The sequence below is a fragment of the Argentina anserina genome, chromosome 6 (genome assembly GCF_933775445.1).
Source record: "Argentina anserina chromosome 6, drPotAnse1.1, whole genome shotgun sequence".
NCBI classification, from domain to species: Eukaryota; Viridiplantae; Streptophyta; class Magnoliopsida; order Rosales; family Rosaceae; genus Argentina; species Argentina anserina.
In genome coordinates, this window is record NC_065877.1 from 6,331,278 (window position 1) to 6,347,993 (window position 16,716).

Sequence of the window (16,716 nt, forward strand, 5' to 3'; positions counted from 1 at the left end):
GTCTATTGTTATTTGAGATAGTTCTGTGACTAGCACTATTAGTATGGATGAGCATGGGGAATCTAGTTCTAACACTGAGTGATCCCATTGGTGTAGTTGTAATATTCTTTGATGCAGAATAATTGAAACACTCATTAGAAAACACTCTAAAATCGACATTCTACGCCTTTTTCATGTTATTTACAATTACACCAACATTATACGTACATACTTCTAATAATGTCATTAGTGTTTTTCCATTGCAAATGACACAACTTGTAGTTTTCGTTGCTCATATATGTTTCAAATGACTACTTCTTAGGTGAGATATATATTTATAGAGATGGCTGGTCTTATAGGTTTGCAATTGGATCAATTCATCCGCGGTGCATTTCACTGTGGCCAGAAGATGCTCTTTGTAATGAAAATGCTTCAATCTTACTTCAAGGAGATCGACTTAGATTTGCTTGACTTAATTACTGTATAGTCACCAAAGCAATAATAATGGATCAATGATTCTAAGAACTCTACATGCCATATGAGGTAAAGACACTTCCAAAAGGCTACTATATGGTGTTCCATTAACCCCAATAAGATATTTGTAATTTGATGGGATATGTAGCTATTATTAGGTATGAGGTAGGGGGATTACAAATATAGTAATAATAGCTAATAATAGCTACATATCCCATCAAATTACAAATATCTTATTGGGGTTAATGGAACACCATATAGTAGCCTTTTGGAAGTGTCTTTACCTTATATGGCATGTAGAGTTCTTAGAATCATTGATCCATTATTATTGCTTTGGTGATTATACAGTAATTGTAGTCAAGCAAATCTAAGTCGATCTCTGATTTCGCTGACAATTTTGGTTTCCTCCTCCTTTGGGAGTTTGGGGGTAGTGAGGTTGTACGGCTATAAGCTCTTTACTTAGCTTTATTAGAAAAAAGTATCGAGTAGTTACTGTTAATAATCCAAGATTAGACATATTTAGTTAGATGATGTTCTTCCCACGTACCCTGAATATATAAAAATGTTAAACATGAGAATACAAAAAGGAGTCATCCTCAAGAAAAAAGAACAAATTAAAAAGCAGAGAATGAAGCATGAGATGCGGTAGAGACTCTTGAATTAGTGGCTTTTGGTCTTAGCTTTGAGTCAAGATTTTATTGTCGAAATTGTAATCCAATTGTGTTCAATCAGATGCTTATATATAAATTAATCCCCATTTTCTGCTAGTTCTGCACTGCATCTGTTGTTTTTTATTAGAATGGTACAGTACTATTATTCTTCACTGTAACATTCACTGTACACTGGAAAATCTCAAAGTCAGATATTTCACTAGCATGCATGGAGAGTTGTCGATCATTATTTTTGTGTACCTTCCAAGTCATTTTCTGCAGGAAACTACTATAAATAGAAATACTTGCAATCACATCTATGCAAAACTCAATTTCAGTTCGACTATTCTTAACAACCCCATCTGAAACACATAAGCATACAACCAGAAAATCACAAGTGATAAAAGCTCAAGCTTGATATAAACAAACTCCCTCTATTGGATAAGACTTCAGAACTTGAAATATCTTAAATCACAATGAACTAATTCTGTAGAATCTAAAACTAACGATTAGTCAATCGAAGTCAAGACCAACTTGTTTGAATTAAACCACAACCACTAGCTGCAACTGATTCTACGTAGATAAATCGAACGATGTGAGCTCTCACACAATTAAGACTGGCAATTTGGCACCTCTAGCACTCCAACCTCCGACCTATGGATACATAGAGGTGATACATATAGCTTCACTGATATTGCATCTCAAAACGCGCATTGTGATGATCAAACTGAGATCCATGAAAGGAACGGCCACTGAAGAAATCTTGCTCCTCAAGCTTAGGTGCATGAGAAGAAATTCCAAAGAAAGGTCCAAGGATCGCACTCCCATTCATTGAATTGAAGACCATATGCGGACCCTCATTCGACACTTTCCAGTCAAATTGCTGAGTATTGTTACTCACCTTTGGATGTTGCTGTTGTGACTGAACCACAACTGAAGAATCATGATCTTGTGAAGGAGATCTATTAGTAGTACTCTGACTACTCCCTAGTGATCCAGATTTGGTATCTGACAGATTATTGGTTGTGATGTCATGAATGCTAGACCTCCTCTTGTCTTTGCCTCCTGTAAGTTGCCTGATATAGTACTTTTGTGCATGACTTGCTACTTGGGTAGGTGTTCTACTGGTCACAAAATTTCTAGATATATTTCTCCAGTCACCTTTACCATACTTTTTCAGTCCCATCAGAAATTGCCTGCAATACAGTTTGTCATTTAACACCCCACATTATAAGCTGCACAATGATCTAGTACTATTCCACCAATACATGCACAGAGCCAAAAAAAGGCTTCATAGTAAATTAGCTATTTCTATACAATATAGTACTGTTTATATGTATATTAAATTGCAGGAACTAATTAGACCTAATTTGCCCACAGAAAACTATGTATCAGTAAGCTCTCGGTACTATTTAGGGTCTGTTCAACATGGATTATACTCTAAGCTGTATATATGAAACAAGAATTAATGAAGATTGAAGAAGTTCGACACAAGTTCAGTTCTAACAAAGCTAAAGCTCCAAGCTTTAATTGGGTTTCAAGTACTCTGCTTTCAACATCCAAAAAATGACCATGACAAAACAAACCTGCTGGTATTCAATTGAGGAAGGATTCAGATAAGTACCTGTGCTCTTCTTCAGTCCATGGTACACCTTTTTTCCTTTCTTGCTCAGAAGGCCGAGTTGACGAGCCTCTCTTGTCACCAACACTATAATATTGCTTCAATCCATCGAAGCCTTGATCGTCAACCCACTCCAATGTGAAAGAATTATTACTGGAATACCCAGGAATTGGGATAAGACCAGCCTCAATATCACTCACATCTTCTTCCAACTCCTTGTACTGCTTGATCACATCGCCTACGGTCTTTCCAGGGATCAAATAAGCTACCTTTTGCCATCGATCGGGGGTGTCCTTGTCATAAAGAGCCAGAGCATTTTCAAATTTCTTGTTCTCTTCAGCGGTCCACTCGGTTCCTTTGCTTTCTTGAAACAACCAATTCGAGTTCTGGATATAGGAGGCTGGAGAAAGAACTTCAATTCCCCTGTACATGTTGGTTCCTATATAAGTGTTTGTATTGAAACGCATAGAATAGGGAAGTAATGGCGTAACTTTGCTCTCTCTCTTTGATATAAAGCTCAAAGAGAGAGAAAACCCAGATAGGAAATGCAGAGAAGTGGAGGTCTTTAATGAATTAATCAAGGAGGAGTTGCATTTGGAAGGGAATCTCAGTGTGCTTTTGAAACAAGCATATATAAGTTGAGGAATCTGTGAAAGGGGGAAACTTTCCAAAACAAGAGGGACGTGCGATAAGCAATTTGAAAAGATTAGATCTTGGATTGTAGAAGCATAAACCCTAAAACCCTATATCAGATTCAAAGGCAGAAAGATCACACAAAAAGCAAAATGATAAACCCAGATCAATTTTCAGGAAGTGAGATTTTGCGTACAGAAAAACTGAAAGTGTATGCACACCCAAGAAGAGAAAACCAGACCCAAATACAGGAAGGTGGAGAAAGAAGAGAAAGGAGCTGCAGAGCAGAAGAAGCGGGATTTGTTTGATGAGGAAGTGGTGAGAGACTGAGAGGGTGAAAGCAGTGAATAGAGAGCAGAGGGGTTAGCTGTTTCTCTATGTAGTGATTGAGGTGAAGGACAGAGGGATCTATGAAACAGAAACTAGAAGAGAGAGAGAGAGGGTCAAAGTTGTTGAGTTGTGATTGGTGGGTATGGCGTTTGAGAGAGAGAGAGAACCAACCAAAACACAGTGTGGGACTTGAAGTCGACAGCCTGGGATTCACTGATTGGCGACCTAGTGTCCATGTGGGTATTTTTGTCATTTTCCCCAAAAGTTCTCAGGGTTCTCGATATCGTAGGACTTGTTTGGGGCCTCGGTAGAGAACGAATCTAGAGTAGAATGGGCTTGAGACCTTGAGTTACTGATATGCTCATCCAATTGTTGTGGTATGTTTTTGAGCATAATTTCCAACTTATCGCTCGGTGTATGTTGGGTAAATACACCACACTGTGGATAGTTATAAGTGGATGGTAGTCTTAATCATCCATATGTTAAGATTACATTGTATGTTTACACGTATTTTAATTTTTAAGATTAGATCATGTAACCACTATTGTGGTTTTGTTCAGTACAATGATCTAGCGCTCTTCCTGTAGAGCTCACTGCTGAGTTTCATAATATGAAGTTCACCAGCCTTTAGAGCAAGTTTTCAGTCATATATTGACACGACAACATCTTCACTGTTCAGTTTTTAATTTCAGATGAGTAGATTATCTCAAACAAATTCAGTCATATTGATTAATGTTTGGCTATTAATAGTGTTTTCTTTGTTAATGAAACTTCTTCACTAGAAAGAACAGAAGGAAACAGAAACAACAAACAACATAACCAAAACAACTAAGAGATCTAGGTCAGGGGCGGGGTATGTTTTCGGCTACTGGACTCTCGCCATCTAGGGTCTCAACACTTCAAGAAGAAGTTAGGAGGATTGTAGGCCCAACTCGAAGAGCTATACCTTACTAAAGGTTGATAGCTTCTCTTAATATCCATTATCCATTTCCAAATTACATCTTGAAAAGAAGATACTAATCTTGTAATCTCATCCAGCATGGGCTTGAGTCTCCAAGAAACCATGGTTAGACGAAGGATGATATTTAACACTTCCTAATAATCCCTTTTCAATAATGACCTTATCCAACTGAAGAAACTCATCCATCTAAAGGCTTTTGAGAGCTGCATTTGTTGCTGCTCTCACAGTTGAATGTGGGATCAAATGCACCGGGTCCCTTTTCAGATGCCCAAGACCAAGCACTATGGCAAAATGAAAAAACAGAACTGACGCCCTGCAATTTTATTGGTCACTTTGTGGGAGGCCCAATCAAACCCACATGCAGATTTTGGACGTAGCCTTAGTCGGGTAGTGGGGTGTGTAACATAGTTATTTGCGGGGTTATCAATTGATTAAGCTTTCTATTTTTACAATTATAAAATGAGCACTCAAAATTTCACAAAAAAAGTTAATTGCCAAACTTTCACAAAAAAAAAAAAATGAATGCATGTATGCTAGTAAGTGCATCCGGCAATAGTAACAATCATCATAATAGAGTTTAAATGGAGAACTTGAAATTCATCACAACTTTATATAGCATCATACACATTGCTTGCACATTCAACTATCATTTACATATAATTATTGAAAAAAATTGTGTCTTTTGAAATTCCAACAAGCAAAAATTTATTCAACGTTTCTTGAGCAAGATTTTCATTTGCTCAAGCAACAAATTGAATACATGAAATTTATAAATCAGTATTTGTTTATTCATCCTCTGTTTTGTTTCTTGTTGATCATTTGTGCCTTAGACAGTTTGAATCTGCACGCACCAGATAGTCTCTTTCTGGTTAGAAAGCTCTACTTGCAACACTAGATGTTCTTTTGGATAGAGATTTAGCAGGTTGGGAGATCCTTTGGAGGAGGTAGAACTGATTGATTAGGGCCTTTGCCATTGTCCACCAAAAATGCCATCTTAAGCCCCCATGATGTGTGCACTTCCAAATGGCAGTGCATAAACCAAACACCTGAAAATTACACATATGAAGAAATTTATTTTTATTAATTAGTCACCTAAATGAAGAAATCCAAATTTATGAGAAACTATACACTATTATTCAAAAATGGCGTGAAATTTATATGCAAATGACTGAAATGAGTGTGTCGTATCGTGACATGGATTGTGGATACGTGATGCATTTAATGAATTTTGCTAAAAGGTGTAAAGCTTACCAGGATTATCTGCCCTAAATCGGATGGCTACCCAACCACCAGATGGAACACCAATTGTGTTCCTTTCAACAGGATCAACAAGATTGAAGTTCTTAGGATCCTTCTTGGGGTTGTAATTGCCAAGTCCCTTTCCAATCGCAAAGAAATTGAACCCATGCAGATGTACTGGGTGGTTTTCAGGGGCTAGGACTCCAGTGTCTTGCAGAACAAGTTGAACAGTCTCGTTATAAGCCAACCTATAAACTTTTGTCCCAGTTGTAGTCGCCAGACTAGAATTTGCTGGTAGACCACCAGAAAAGTTGAAAGCATTTGGTGGGTTAGCCGGAAAATCAGTGGTGAAAACCCCACTTTTGTTGAAATAGTGTGCTTGAAGCAGAGCTGTGGTTGGCATAACAAATGTGACATTGTTAATACTGGCCACCGCACGGCTTCCGTTACCGGCTTTGCAGCTAGGACATGGGTTAATCCCTAACCCAACTGTGAAGTAAAGGTTCTGATCAATCTTTAAGGGCACTTTGGCCGGAAATGTCTTTGTATTAAGGCTTCTGAGAGAGTCGATAAAACTGTTGGCAACTTGGGTAGCATTCTGAGGAGGTGGGCTTGTGACAGTTAAGGGTGAGCTAGAAAGTGTGCCCGAATAGTGCACAGTGGCAGTGGCCGTCAAGTTGTCAAAGGCAACGCCGGGAGTGTCCAAGAACGGGGAAGCGGCAACCAAGTACTTGCCGGAGTTTTGGTTCGCAGTGATAAGAGCATTCGTGGTTTGTCCTGGGGCAATCACTATGGTGTCAGTTTTGAAGGGCTTTACGTAGGTGGCATCGACTTCCACTACAGTCAACTTATGTCCGGCAATTTTGAAGAAGAGCTCATCATTGAGAGCAGCATTGATGATACGGAGCAAGTAGGTCTTGCCGCTTTCCACAGACAACTTGAAGCCGCCTGCATTTCATTAGCATATTTTAGCTACCAGAGATCTCACAGTTATAGGTTATTAATGCTTTGTTCAATGAATGTTTGATTAAGCAAAATCTGAGCACGTACCCTGTGCGGTACAATTTGGAGCTACCACGCCTGGATGGCCGTTGATGGTGTGAGCATCTGAAACGTTAGGTGCTAAACCTCCTTTGAGAGCTTCATTGATCACTGCTTCAGTATCTGATTTCCACCATTCAGCTGAAATTGCATGCACACATTGTTAAGTATATATAATTAGTTAGCTAATCAGTCTTACTGTTCTCTGTTTTAGACACGTGTCATTTCTCTGTCGCTCACATGATTTTCTCGTGCTCTATATATAGAGCTAACTCTATCTCTCTGGAATCACTCTTCAATATTCAGAATCATATTTGCTTAGTCTTTAAGCTTTTCTCTTAGCTTTCACACATTATTGTAAAGAAGTAAGCGCAGCATAACTGGAATTGATTTGCTTCTGTTTGATATTGAAAGAATCTTACCTAATACAACAGGAACTTCCTTGTGGGGTGTTGGGAAAGGATAAGGCACACCACGCTTGGGCAAAATGACAAGAGCACCATGGACTGTGGATCTTAGCCAGAGAATATGTGCATGCCAGAGAAGTGTGCCTCTTTGGCCAGTGATGGTGAAGTTGTATACGTAGCTTTGGCCTTGAGGAATAGGGCACTGTGTGATGTATGCTGGTCCATCTGCCCAACCGGTCCGGAGTTGCCGGATGCCATGCCTGCCAGACAAAAGAGTAAGTCGGAAATTAACTAGACGCTTCAAACAAGAGTGATAGAAGCCGGGATGGATGCTATTTCTCACCAATGAATGGAAACGTTGTACTTGACATGGTTGGTGACTTTGACAAGGACGTTGTCGCCTTCCCTGGCATAGAGAGTTGGCCCTGGGAAACGACCGTTGATAGTTACAATCGGCTTGGTGGAGCATAGTCTGGTAAAGTTTCTCTGCACCACCTGCGTACGTTAACAAAAGATGGCAGATTAAGTCGTATTCTACATCAAGTAGAGTAAGAAATACGGTGATTTGGTACAAAAATGATCTTGTTACTTTTAGGTTTTGAGGGTGTACAATTTCATGCACTTTTCACTTTTACGCTAGTTTTTTTTGGGTGCAAAATAAGATCGATATTTTCAGCTTTGCAATAGTTAGGCACACCACCCTCTTAGCTAGCCTTGTGTTTAAGAAAATCCATGCATGTGTCTATGATCAGAGAATCTGTGATTTCATCTCAAATGTGTGTGACGAACATTCATGCTATATCGATGAGAATGTTATTCACAATCACCGAACTAAAATCGACATTCTACGCCTTTTCTATGAGTGTTTTCAATTAATGAATGAATGACACCACACCGATGAATATCGATTGATTTTCTAAAATTACAAATTGACGTTATCGTTCTATGTATATGTCTGCAAGTGAACATTTGTCATCTTTCAATCATGCAAAATTATTCGAACAATTTTAATCAAGACCGGCCAGTTCTCTTTAGCTAGCTAGCTACTAGCATGTCTTGTAACATTAACTACAGAAATAGAAGTGCTTACATTAAACTTGTAGTGTCGAACCCTGCTCTCAACCAAAGCCGGAAGAAGGCAAGGCAGGAGAAGTAGAAGAACTCGAATCCACGACGCCATGGTAATAGAGGAATTCGAATAGAACTGCTTCTCTGCGCAGTACTACCAGTAGGTTGTACTACAGATAAAATATTCCCGGTCTTCGTTTTGTTCGTGTTGTTGCTTATATTTATGGTGACTGGCCAGCGCAATTGCTCATACATATAGGGTGACTAGAGGCATTGCTGCCAAGTCGTTTTTCTTAGGTTAGGTGGACACTAACTACATGGCATTCTTCAAAAACAAGACTTTTTAAGCCTAACCAAGGTGTTTTCCCTGGGATTTCTTACATATTACATAAAGTTCTTAATCCACCGTTGTAGCTGTTTGTAAGCAATTAGCTCCATCATTAATTTCCCTCTTATCGATCAGCCGGGCATGATAGCAATATTTTTGTTATTTGGATAAGTTTTCTTTGTTTGTTTGTATGGAATAGCAAGTTGAGACACTCTATCTTGAAACTTTTGGGCAACATGTGCAGCTGGTAGGCGGTACGTATAAATAAAGGGTGATGTTATTTACATACTATTGTACGTAGGAATATGATCCTCAAATCACAAAAAATAGAAAGCGAACAAGCATGAGGCTGCAGTTCATCTTGATCATGACCACAGACTTATTTTTGCACACATGTATATTCGACAATAAGTTATGATAGAAGAGTGTTATGGTGCCAAATTCGGTATGTCACGTCATATTGTCACATCAATAATTAAAATTATATAAAATGTCATTTAAATGAAAAGACAATCATATCTTTGTTAATCCAACAGTTATAAATTATTATAATTTTTTTCTTTTTATCATTTCTTCTTTTTCATCACAATAATACTTTTAAAATACAATTTAAAAAATTAAAATTTTATGAAAATATACTTGAATTATGTGTGTGCACGCGCGAAATATATATATATATATAGAAGATATATTTATTTTCAAATTTCAAACGATGTAAGGTGACTACAACATTTATATTTAGATGAAAATTTTGGTAAGATTCTTTTGGTTTTTTTTTTCTAAAAGGGAATATTATATTTTGTTAGACTATAATCGATTTAAGGTGATATGTAAGATAACAAATGTTATTTTTCCTAGAGTATACATATCTTAATTAATACCATATTTAATACAATTATGTCCATGATAATGTTTCTAGTGACAAATATGTCAAGATTCATGATTTTCTTATTTAATTAATTTACATTTACGATTAATTAATAGCTATAAATAATTAATATAATTACCATATAAGCACCCCCACACACATGCATACATGTATATATATATCTCACCCGCGCGTGCACATACATATATATATATATATATATATATATACAGTCTCTATCCAAAGTGAAGCTTCACTCTGAAATTACAAAGTGAAGTTCCAATTTTGGCACACTCTTCGGTCAAATATTTTCACCATAAACGATTCAATATTTAGGTATGCTATTCAAGATCATCTCTACAAAATTTCATCTAATTCAGACATCGTTAAGGTATTGAAATTAGATTAAATCAATGAATGAATTAAAACTGTTCAACGTGAACCATTCGTGTAAATCTTAATTTTGAAAACTCAAAAAATTGTCAAATTAGATGAAACTTTGTAGAGATGATTTTAAATAACATACCTAAATATTGAATCACTTATGGTGAAAAATATTGACCGAAAAGTGTGCCAAAATTGTAACTTCACTCTGTAATTTCAAAGTGAAGCTTCACTCTGGATAGGGAATGTATATATATATCTATATATTTCAAGCATATACAAAATATGATCGTATATTTATTACATTTTAAAAGCATTTTGAAAAAAAATAAATGATATAAAAAAGAATTATAATTTTTTTTAAATAATCTAGAGCCGTTTAATTAAAAAGGATAAGATTGTATTTTCACTCACAAATAACATTTTGTGATGATTGTAACTGCTGACAGGACAAGGTGACGTAACATGCCACGTGAGATTACGGTACCAAATCTGGCGCCATATTAGGGCGCTAAAACATTTTCCTTTATGAAAACGATTATGAGTTATGAAAAATGGTATCATGAGGGTGCAACATCTCTAGATGAGAATACACAGACAATTGCCTTCAAAACAATGTCAATGGAGTTCAAATAAGATACCCTGCACACAGTCTGACAGTCGGGCATTAGTTGTGTGGACTTTGGTTAATTTTCTACTATTTTTAAGGTTTGGTCTTCATAAGGGTCAAATTTGTTCATATGTCCTCTTTAATTTACATGTAAAAATAGTTTTCTTTTGCCAATCAAATTACTGAAGATCAGGCAGCCTTCGCCCCCCTCCGGGTCTGGATGATAATCCAAAGGAAAGGGTCACATCTGTTGTTCTTTTGTTCTGAACAATATTGGTCATATTCCTAGTGATGCAGAGTTGTGGACTGTTTGGAGTTCTTGCATGAAAAATACTTGAGTAATGAGTATGAGTGTGTACCTATATATAATGAACATAATTAGTGTACATGCACAAGGAAATTTCCCTGAAAAAAAATTAACATAATTAACTCCAACACTACAATTGAATTTATATATGTATCTTTAATTAGTTATGTATAGTAAGACGGAAAGAGTATTGATTGAAAAGCCAAATAGAAAATGATGATGAATACGTACTGGTGTTGGTGAGTAGTTTGTGGTTGTCTGATACGAAGCGCTGGAACATTGATACGTGTATGAATCCAAGTTGGATGCTTAGGAAACACAATAGTTGAAAGGTTGGGAAATAGCTTTCGGGACACAAATCAGATAGAAGCTCTCAACAGCATGGCCATCATAGTTGTGTCTGAGAGTTGGGACTAATTAACCCAACGGTGGGTAAGTCCATTTCTCATCACTCAGAGTCCTCATCAATTCTTGTAGCTTCATCCAATTTAGTCTCCTCCTATCTTTTCAAAAAAAAAAACTTTAATTAGTTTAATTTATTTTTTCCTCTTTTCTCCACTCTTAATTAACAATCCCCATCTGATATATATAGACTATCACAAACACATGCGCGCGTTCCGGGCAATAGATATGGTTGATCAACTTCGCTGGAAGCTAGTTAGTCTTAAAGTCTTCATCATGTATTGCAAGCTCATTGCTCGAAAGCTCGGTTTCAGCTGCTTGATGAAACGTAAACTTAGCTTTGTCCAAATCGTCTTTATCGTATAATTCTAGGTTGTTTGACTTGTTTCCACTAAGCAACACTAAGAAAGCCCCTTCCCCTTTTCTTTGTCATTTGAGTTGTGACCTATTCATCATGTTGTACGCCTTACGCTGTTACGCAGCTCTGTTATGGCAAAGTGTGGTAGCTAGCTTGCCAGCCCAGTTGGGGAAATTTATTTTTACTTCACGTACGTACGTGCATTGATCTCAACCCTTCAAACAGTGACGGATTCAGGATGAGATTGTTATCCGGGTTAATTTTTATACACAATTTTCTTTTTCAATAAATGAATTATAAAACATGGTATTTATGAGTTTTTGAGTGTAATTTTGTTGAAATCGTCATTTTGAGTGTGCAATTGAAGCCCAAGTTAGCAGATAACAATTTTTTTTAGTTATTGGAAACTTTATTTTCTGATCAAAGTTATTAGAACCAGACTCTAACAACCAACTGTTAGAGGGAATTGAACCTACCACCCTCTCGAATAAAATACTCCATACCCAACCACTAAACCAACATTTCAATTAGCAGAAATAAGAAAAACCTGATTGAACGTTTCTCAGAAATTGGTGCTGAGAGCAAGTCCAGGGACACAAGGAGCTTCAGCGGAGTGGGGGAGTGGCGATTGGCGAACTAGCGATGGCGATTTCCGGAGTGGTGACGGCCGACGAGCTTGGAAGATGAGAAGAAGAGTAAAAGACGCTTAGACAGAGAATTGAGAAAAGGGTTCGGTGCTCTCAGAGGGGTTTTGCAGGCATTAGGGGAGCACGTGAGATGCACGATGGGGTGTGAGATTGTGTGAGATTTTGTTGTATGCATGGCATACAACCGCGCACAACATAATTTTCCCTCTGGGAGAGACGTTTCATTTCTTCTTCTTTTTTTATATAGAAGTTGGTTTTTTTTAAGCCCAAAGTTCACCGAGACTAGATCCGTCCCTGCCTTCAAAGGCTTCACCTACCTATTATCTGCATAAAGGCATGGCTTCACTGTATTTAAAACTGGCAATCGTAGCATTGCCATAGGCTCATCTAGTCGCATCTATAGAATATATATGTCAGGTAACGAGTCCTATTTCCAAGGGTAATAAAAGGAAATGAAGAAGCTTGAGTAACATGAACAAAAATTTCAAATTCATGCCAATATTACATAAGATATAACTATAATTGTATGAAATGATTTCTAATCTCTCAGAAAAGTAGTGAGGCAACCAAAATAAGCCAATAGGTAAGAAGCTTCCGCTGAAACTGAAAGAACATTGACTCAAAAAGGATTAAATTGAAAGCACGATTTCATCTGCAAATGCTGAAGCTAAACTTTCAAACCTCAAGGAGATCGAGAATATAGAACTTTTGATTGGATGGAAAGTTCTAAAGTTAGGAAGCTATATGCTTCATGATCATTCGATAGTATGAAGTAATTATCATATAAATATGTGACAATAGTGCCCCATCTGTATAATCTATATGAGGGGATGAGTGAAGGAACCCACCCATCTGCACTCTACATTCTAGAAGCGAGTTGCTTCAATATGTTCATTGAAACCTTTTTCTTGCCAATTGTAAACTAAATTTTTAAGGTCAAAGTTTCTGAAATATAGTGAATGAATGTAGGGCTCGGCCCGGTTTGCCCCATGAGTAGTGGGTCCGGGCCGAGCCGGATCTTAGTAAATTTAAATAAGTGATGGGCTGAGTATTTTCACAAATATGAAGATACAAGCCCGCTCATGTAAAGTGAGCCTTGCAGACTTTTGCGGGCCAGACCGGCCAGGCATTGTAGGCTTGTATTAGAAAAAAAACATAATACTCTTATTTAAGGGTTTAGAAAAATAAAAGAATTATTAGAAAATATTCTAAAAAAAAGTCACAAATAAATTCTAGTTTTGAAATATTGTCGATCGACACCGATAGATGTGATCGATATATATATATTTAGGGACCTTGTAAAAATTTTGTCCGTTTTGACATGTTTTGACCGTCCATACCTACGGTCAACCAAAAGAGATGTGTTTTGACATAATAAAACTCCATTGACCCGGGCTTTGCCAAATGGGTTTCTTTGTTGCGACCACGCACAATTAATGAAAAAAATTAGGTGATTTTCAAATATGTAAACATCTTTCGACATTCGCATCTTGGTAATGAGTCCTCCCTTATGACATATTAGTGGTGTTTTTGGTTTATTGGAAATTCTGACGGTCAAACGAGGTCCGAATTGGATGAAATTTTAAAATGATCACTAAATATATATACCGATCACATTAGATGGTGTCGATCGATTCCAGGAAATTTCCTTCATATACTTGCTTCATAATGCGATGGTTTTATTATAAATCTAATATAAATGTTATGATACATTAATATACATTTAGGCAATCGACACCAGCAGATGTGATCAGTATATATATTTAGGGACCCCGTAAAAATTTCGTCTGTTTTGGACATTATTTGACCGTTTGTACCTACGGTTAACAAAAAAAAACATTTTGACATATTGAAACCCCATTGATCGGGGTTTTTCCAAATCGGTTTTCTTAGTGCGATCGCGCATGATCGGTGAAAAAAATTAGGTGATTTCAGATATGCAAACGGCTTTCGGTGTTCGCATCTTTGTAATAGGTCCTCCCTTAGAGAATATTAATGGTGTTTTCGGTTTACCGAAAATTCCGATGGTTAAACGAGGTTCGAATCAGATGAAATTTTTACAGGGTTACTAAATATAAGTACCGATCACATCGGCTGGTGTCGATTAATCCCGAGAAGTTTTATTCATATAGGTATTTCATAATGTGATAGTTTTATTTTAAACCTAGTATAAAGGTCATGATACATCTCCAATTCGAAATATGATCGATCAACACCACCAGATGTGATCAGTATATATATTTAGGGACCCCGTAAAAATTTCGTCTGTTTTGGACATGGTTTGACCGTTCGTACCTACAATTAACAAAAAAACGTTTTGACATATAAAAACCCCATTGACCGGGGCTTTGCCAAATCAGTTTTCTCAGTGTGACCGCGCACGATAGGTAACAAATATTAGGTGATTTCAGATATGCAAACAACTTTCGATGTTCGCATCTTTGTAATGGGTCCTCCCTTAGGGCATATTAGTGGTGTTTTCGGTTTACCGGAAATTCCGACGGTCAAACGAGGTCCAAATTGGATGAAATTTTTACATAATCACTAAATATAAGTACCGATCACATCGGCTGGTGTCGATTCATCCCGAGAAGTTTCCTTCATATAGTCACTTCATAATGTGATGGTTTTATTTTAAACTTAGTATAAATGTTATGATACATTAGTGGACACTTAGGCGATCGACAACTCCAGTTCAAAATATGGTCGATCGACACCAACAGATGTGTTCAGTATATATATCTAGGGACCCCATAAAAATTTCGTCTGTTTTGGACATAGTTTGACCGTTCATACATACGATCAACAAAAAAAAGGCGTTTTGACATATTGAAACCCCATTGACCGGGGTTTTGTCAAATCGGTTTTCTCAGTGCGACCACGCATGATAGGTAACAAAAATTAGATGATTTCAGATATGCAAACGGCTTTCGGTGTTCGCATCTTTGTAATGGGTCCTCCCTTAGGGCATATTAGTGGTGTTTTTGGTTTAACGGAAATTCCAACGGTTAAACGAGGTCTGAATTGGATGAAAGTTTTGCATGGTCACTAAATATAAGTACCGATCACAGTGGCTGGTGTCGATTAATCCCAATAAGTTTATTTCATATAGTCACTTCATAATGCGATAGTTTTATTTTTAAACGTAGTATAAAGGTTATGATACTTTAGTGGACACTTTGACGATTGACAACTCCGGTTCTAAATACGGTCGATCGACACCAGCATATGTGATCATTATTTATATTTAGAGACCCCGTAAAAATTCGTCAGGTTTGGACATAGTTTGACTGTCTGTACATTAAATTTAACGATGTGATCAATAAATATATTTAGCGAATGTGGTGTTTTTGGCGACTGTGGTGTACATAAAAACACTAGCATATGTGATCAGTATATATATTTAGCGACTGCACACGATCGGTGACAAAAATTAGATGATTTCATATATACAAACGGCTTTCGACGTTCGCATCCTGGTAATGGGTCATTCTTTAGGTCATATTAGTGGTGTTTTTGGTTTACCGGAAATTCTGACGGTCAGACGAGGTCCGAATTAAATGAAGTTTTAACAGAGTCCTTAAATATTAGTACCAATAACATCAGCTGGTGTCGATTAATCCCGAGAAGTTTACTTCATATATTTCATATAGTTGTTTCATAATACTACAATTTTATTTTAAATATAGTATGAAGTTATAATATAAAGAAATATAAAATTTTAAATATAGTATTATTAACATATATAATATTTTATTTATAATTATTACAAAAAAGACATATAATTGATATATGTATAATATATTATATGCATGTATAATATTTTATTTTTTGGCGGGCTGTTACGGACCGGGCCGGGTTTCACACACCTCTAAACTAAGCCCGACCCTCTACCCACGAAAGTGGGCTTTAACGGATTTTCTCGCGGGCCGGGTCGGATAAAAGCCTATCAGGCTTACAGGCCTCCACAAACTTTCAGATCCGTGGGTTAAATGTTGAGGCCTAAATGAATGAGTTACAACAGTTGTTAAAATTGTGTACCATAACGGGAATGACCGTGTTACCCTGATTGAATTAATCTTCTCGGGCCAAACGCCAACTCTCCAACCTATCCTGTAAGTTAATCTGCTGGCCCAGAACGTGATGATTCGGTTAGTTACAACTGACGCTCATGCTGGGGTAGTGTACTGATAGCAACAAGCAAGTACTCTACCCAACTCTTGAGAAGGTGTGCCATGAAACCAAGGGCTAAAGATTGTGTTGAACTTCAAGTCTCGAACGTGGTTAGCATGGATATTGATGAAACTCTGCAGTAGATTGGTGCATCTTAAATTGACATTGAACCAGTGGCGGATCTAGCCCAGCCCATGCGGAAATATGAAGCCCAAAAAAATAGTACATATTAGCTA

At 37.1% G+C, this 16,716-nt stretch overlaps 2 protein-coding genes across 2 annotated transcripts; both read right to left on the reverse strand.

Annotated features, from left to right (window-relative positions):
• Positions 1–1,423: 1,423 nt before the first annotated feature.
• LOC126797829 (transcription factor DIVARICATA-like) lies at positions 1,424–3,712 on the reverse strand. Its single transcript, XM_050524558.1, has 2 exons — positions 2,728–3,712; positions 1,424–2,299 (listed from the first exon to the last, which is right to left on the reverse strand). The coding sequence occupies exons 1-2, from the start codon at positions 3,189–3,191 to the stop codon at positions 1,789–1,791; spliced, it is 975 nt and encodes a 324-aa protein (XP_050380515.1). The 5' UTR covers positions 3,192–3,712; the 3' UTR covers positions 1,424–1,788.
• A 1,500-nt stretch (positions 3,713–5,212) lies between these two features.
• LOC126800995 (laccase-4-like) lies at positions 5,213–8,597 on the reverse strand. The gene is made up of 6 exons (XM_050528430.1): positions 8,426–8,597; positions 7,679–7,830; positions 7,351–7,595; positions 6,938–7,069; positions 5,900–6,835; positions 5,213–5,694 (listed from the first exon to the last, which is right to left on the reverse strand). The coding sequence occupies exons 1-6, from the start codon at positions 8,513–8,515 to the stop codon at positions 5,564–5,566; spliced, it is 1,686 nt and encodes a 561-aa protein (XP_050384387.1). The 5' UTR covers positions 8,516–8,597; the 3' UTR covers positions 5,213–5,563.
• Positions 8,598–16,716: the final 8,119 nt, after the last annotated feature.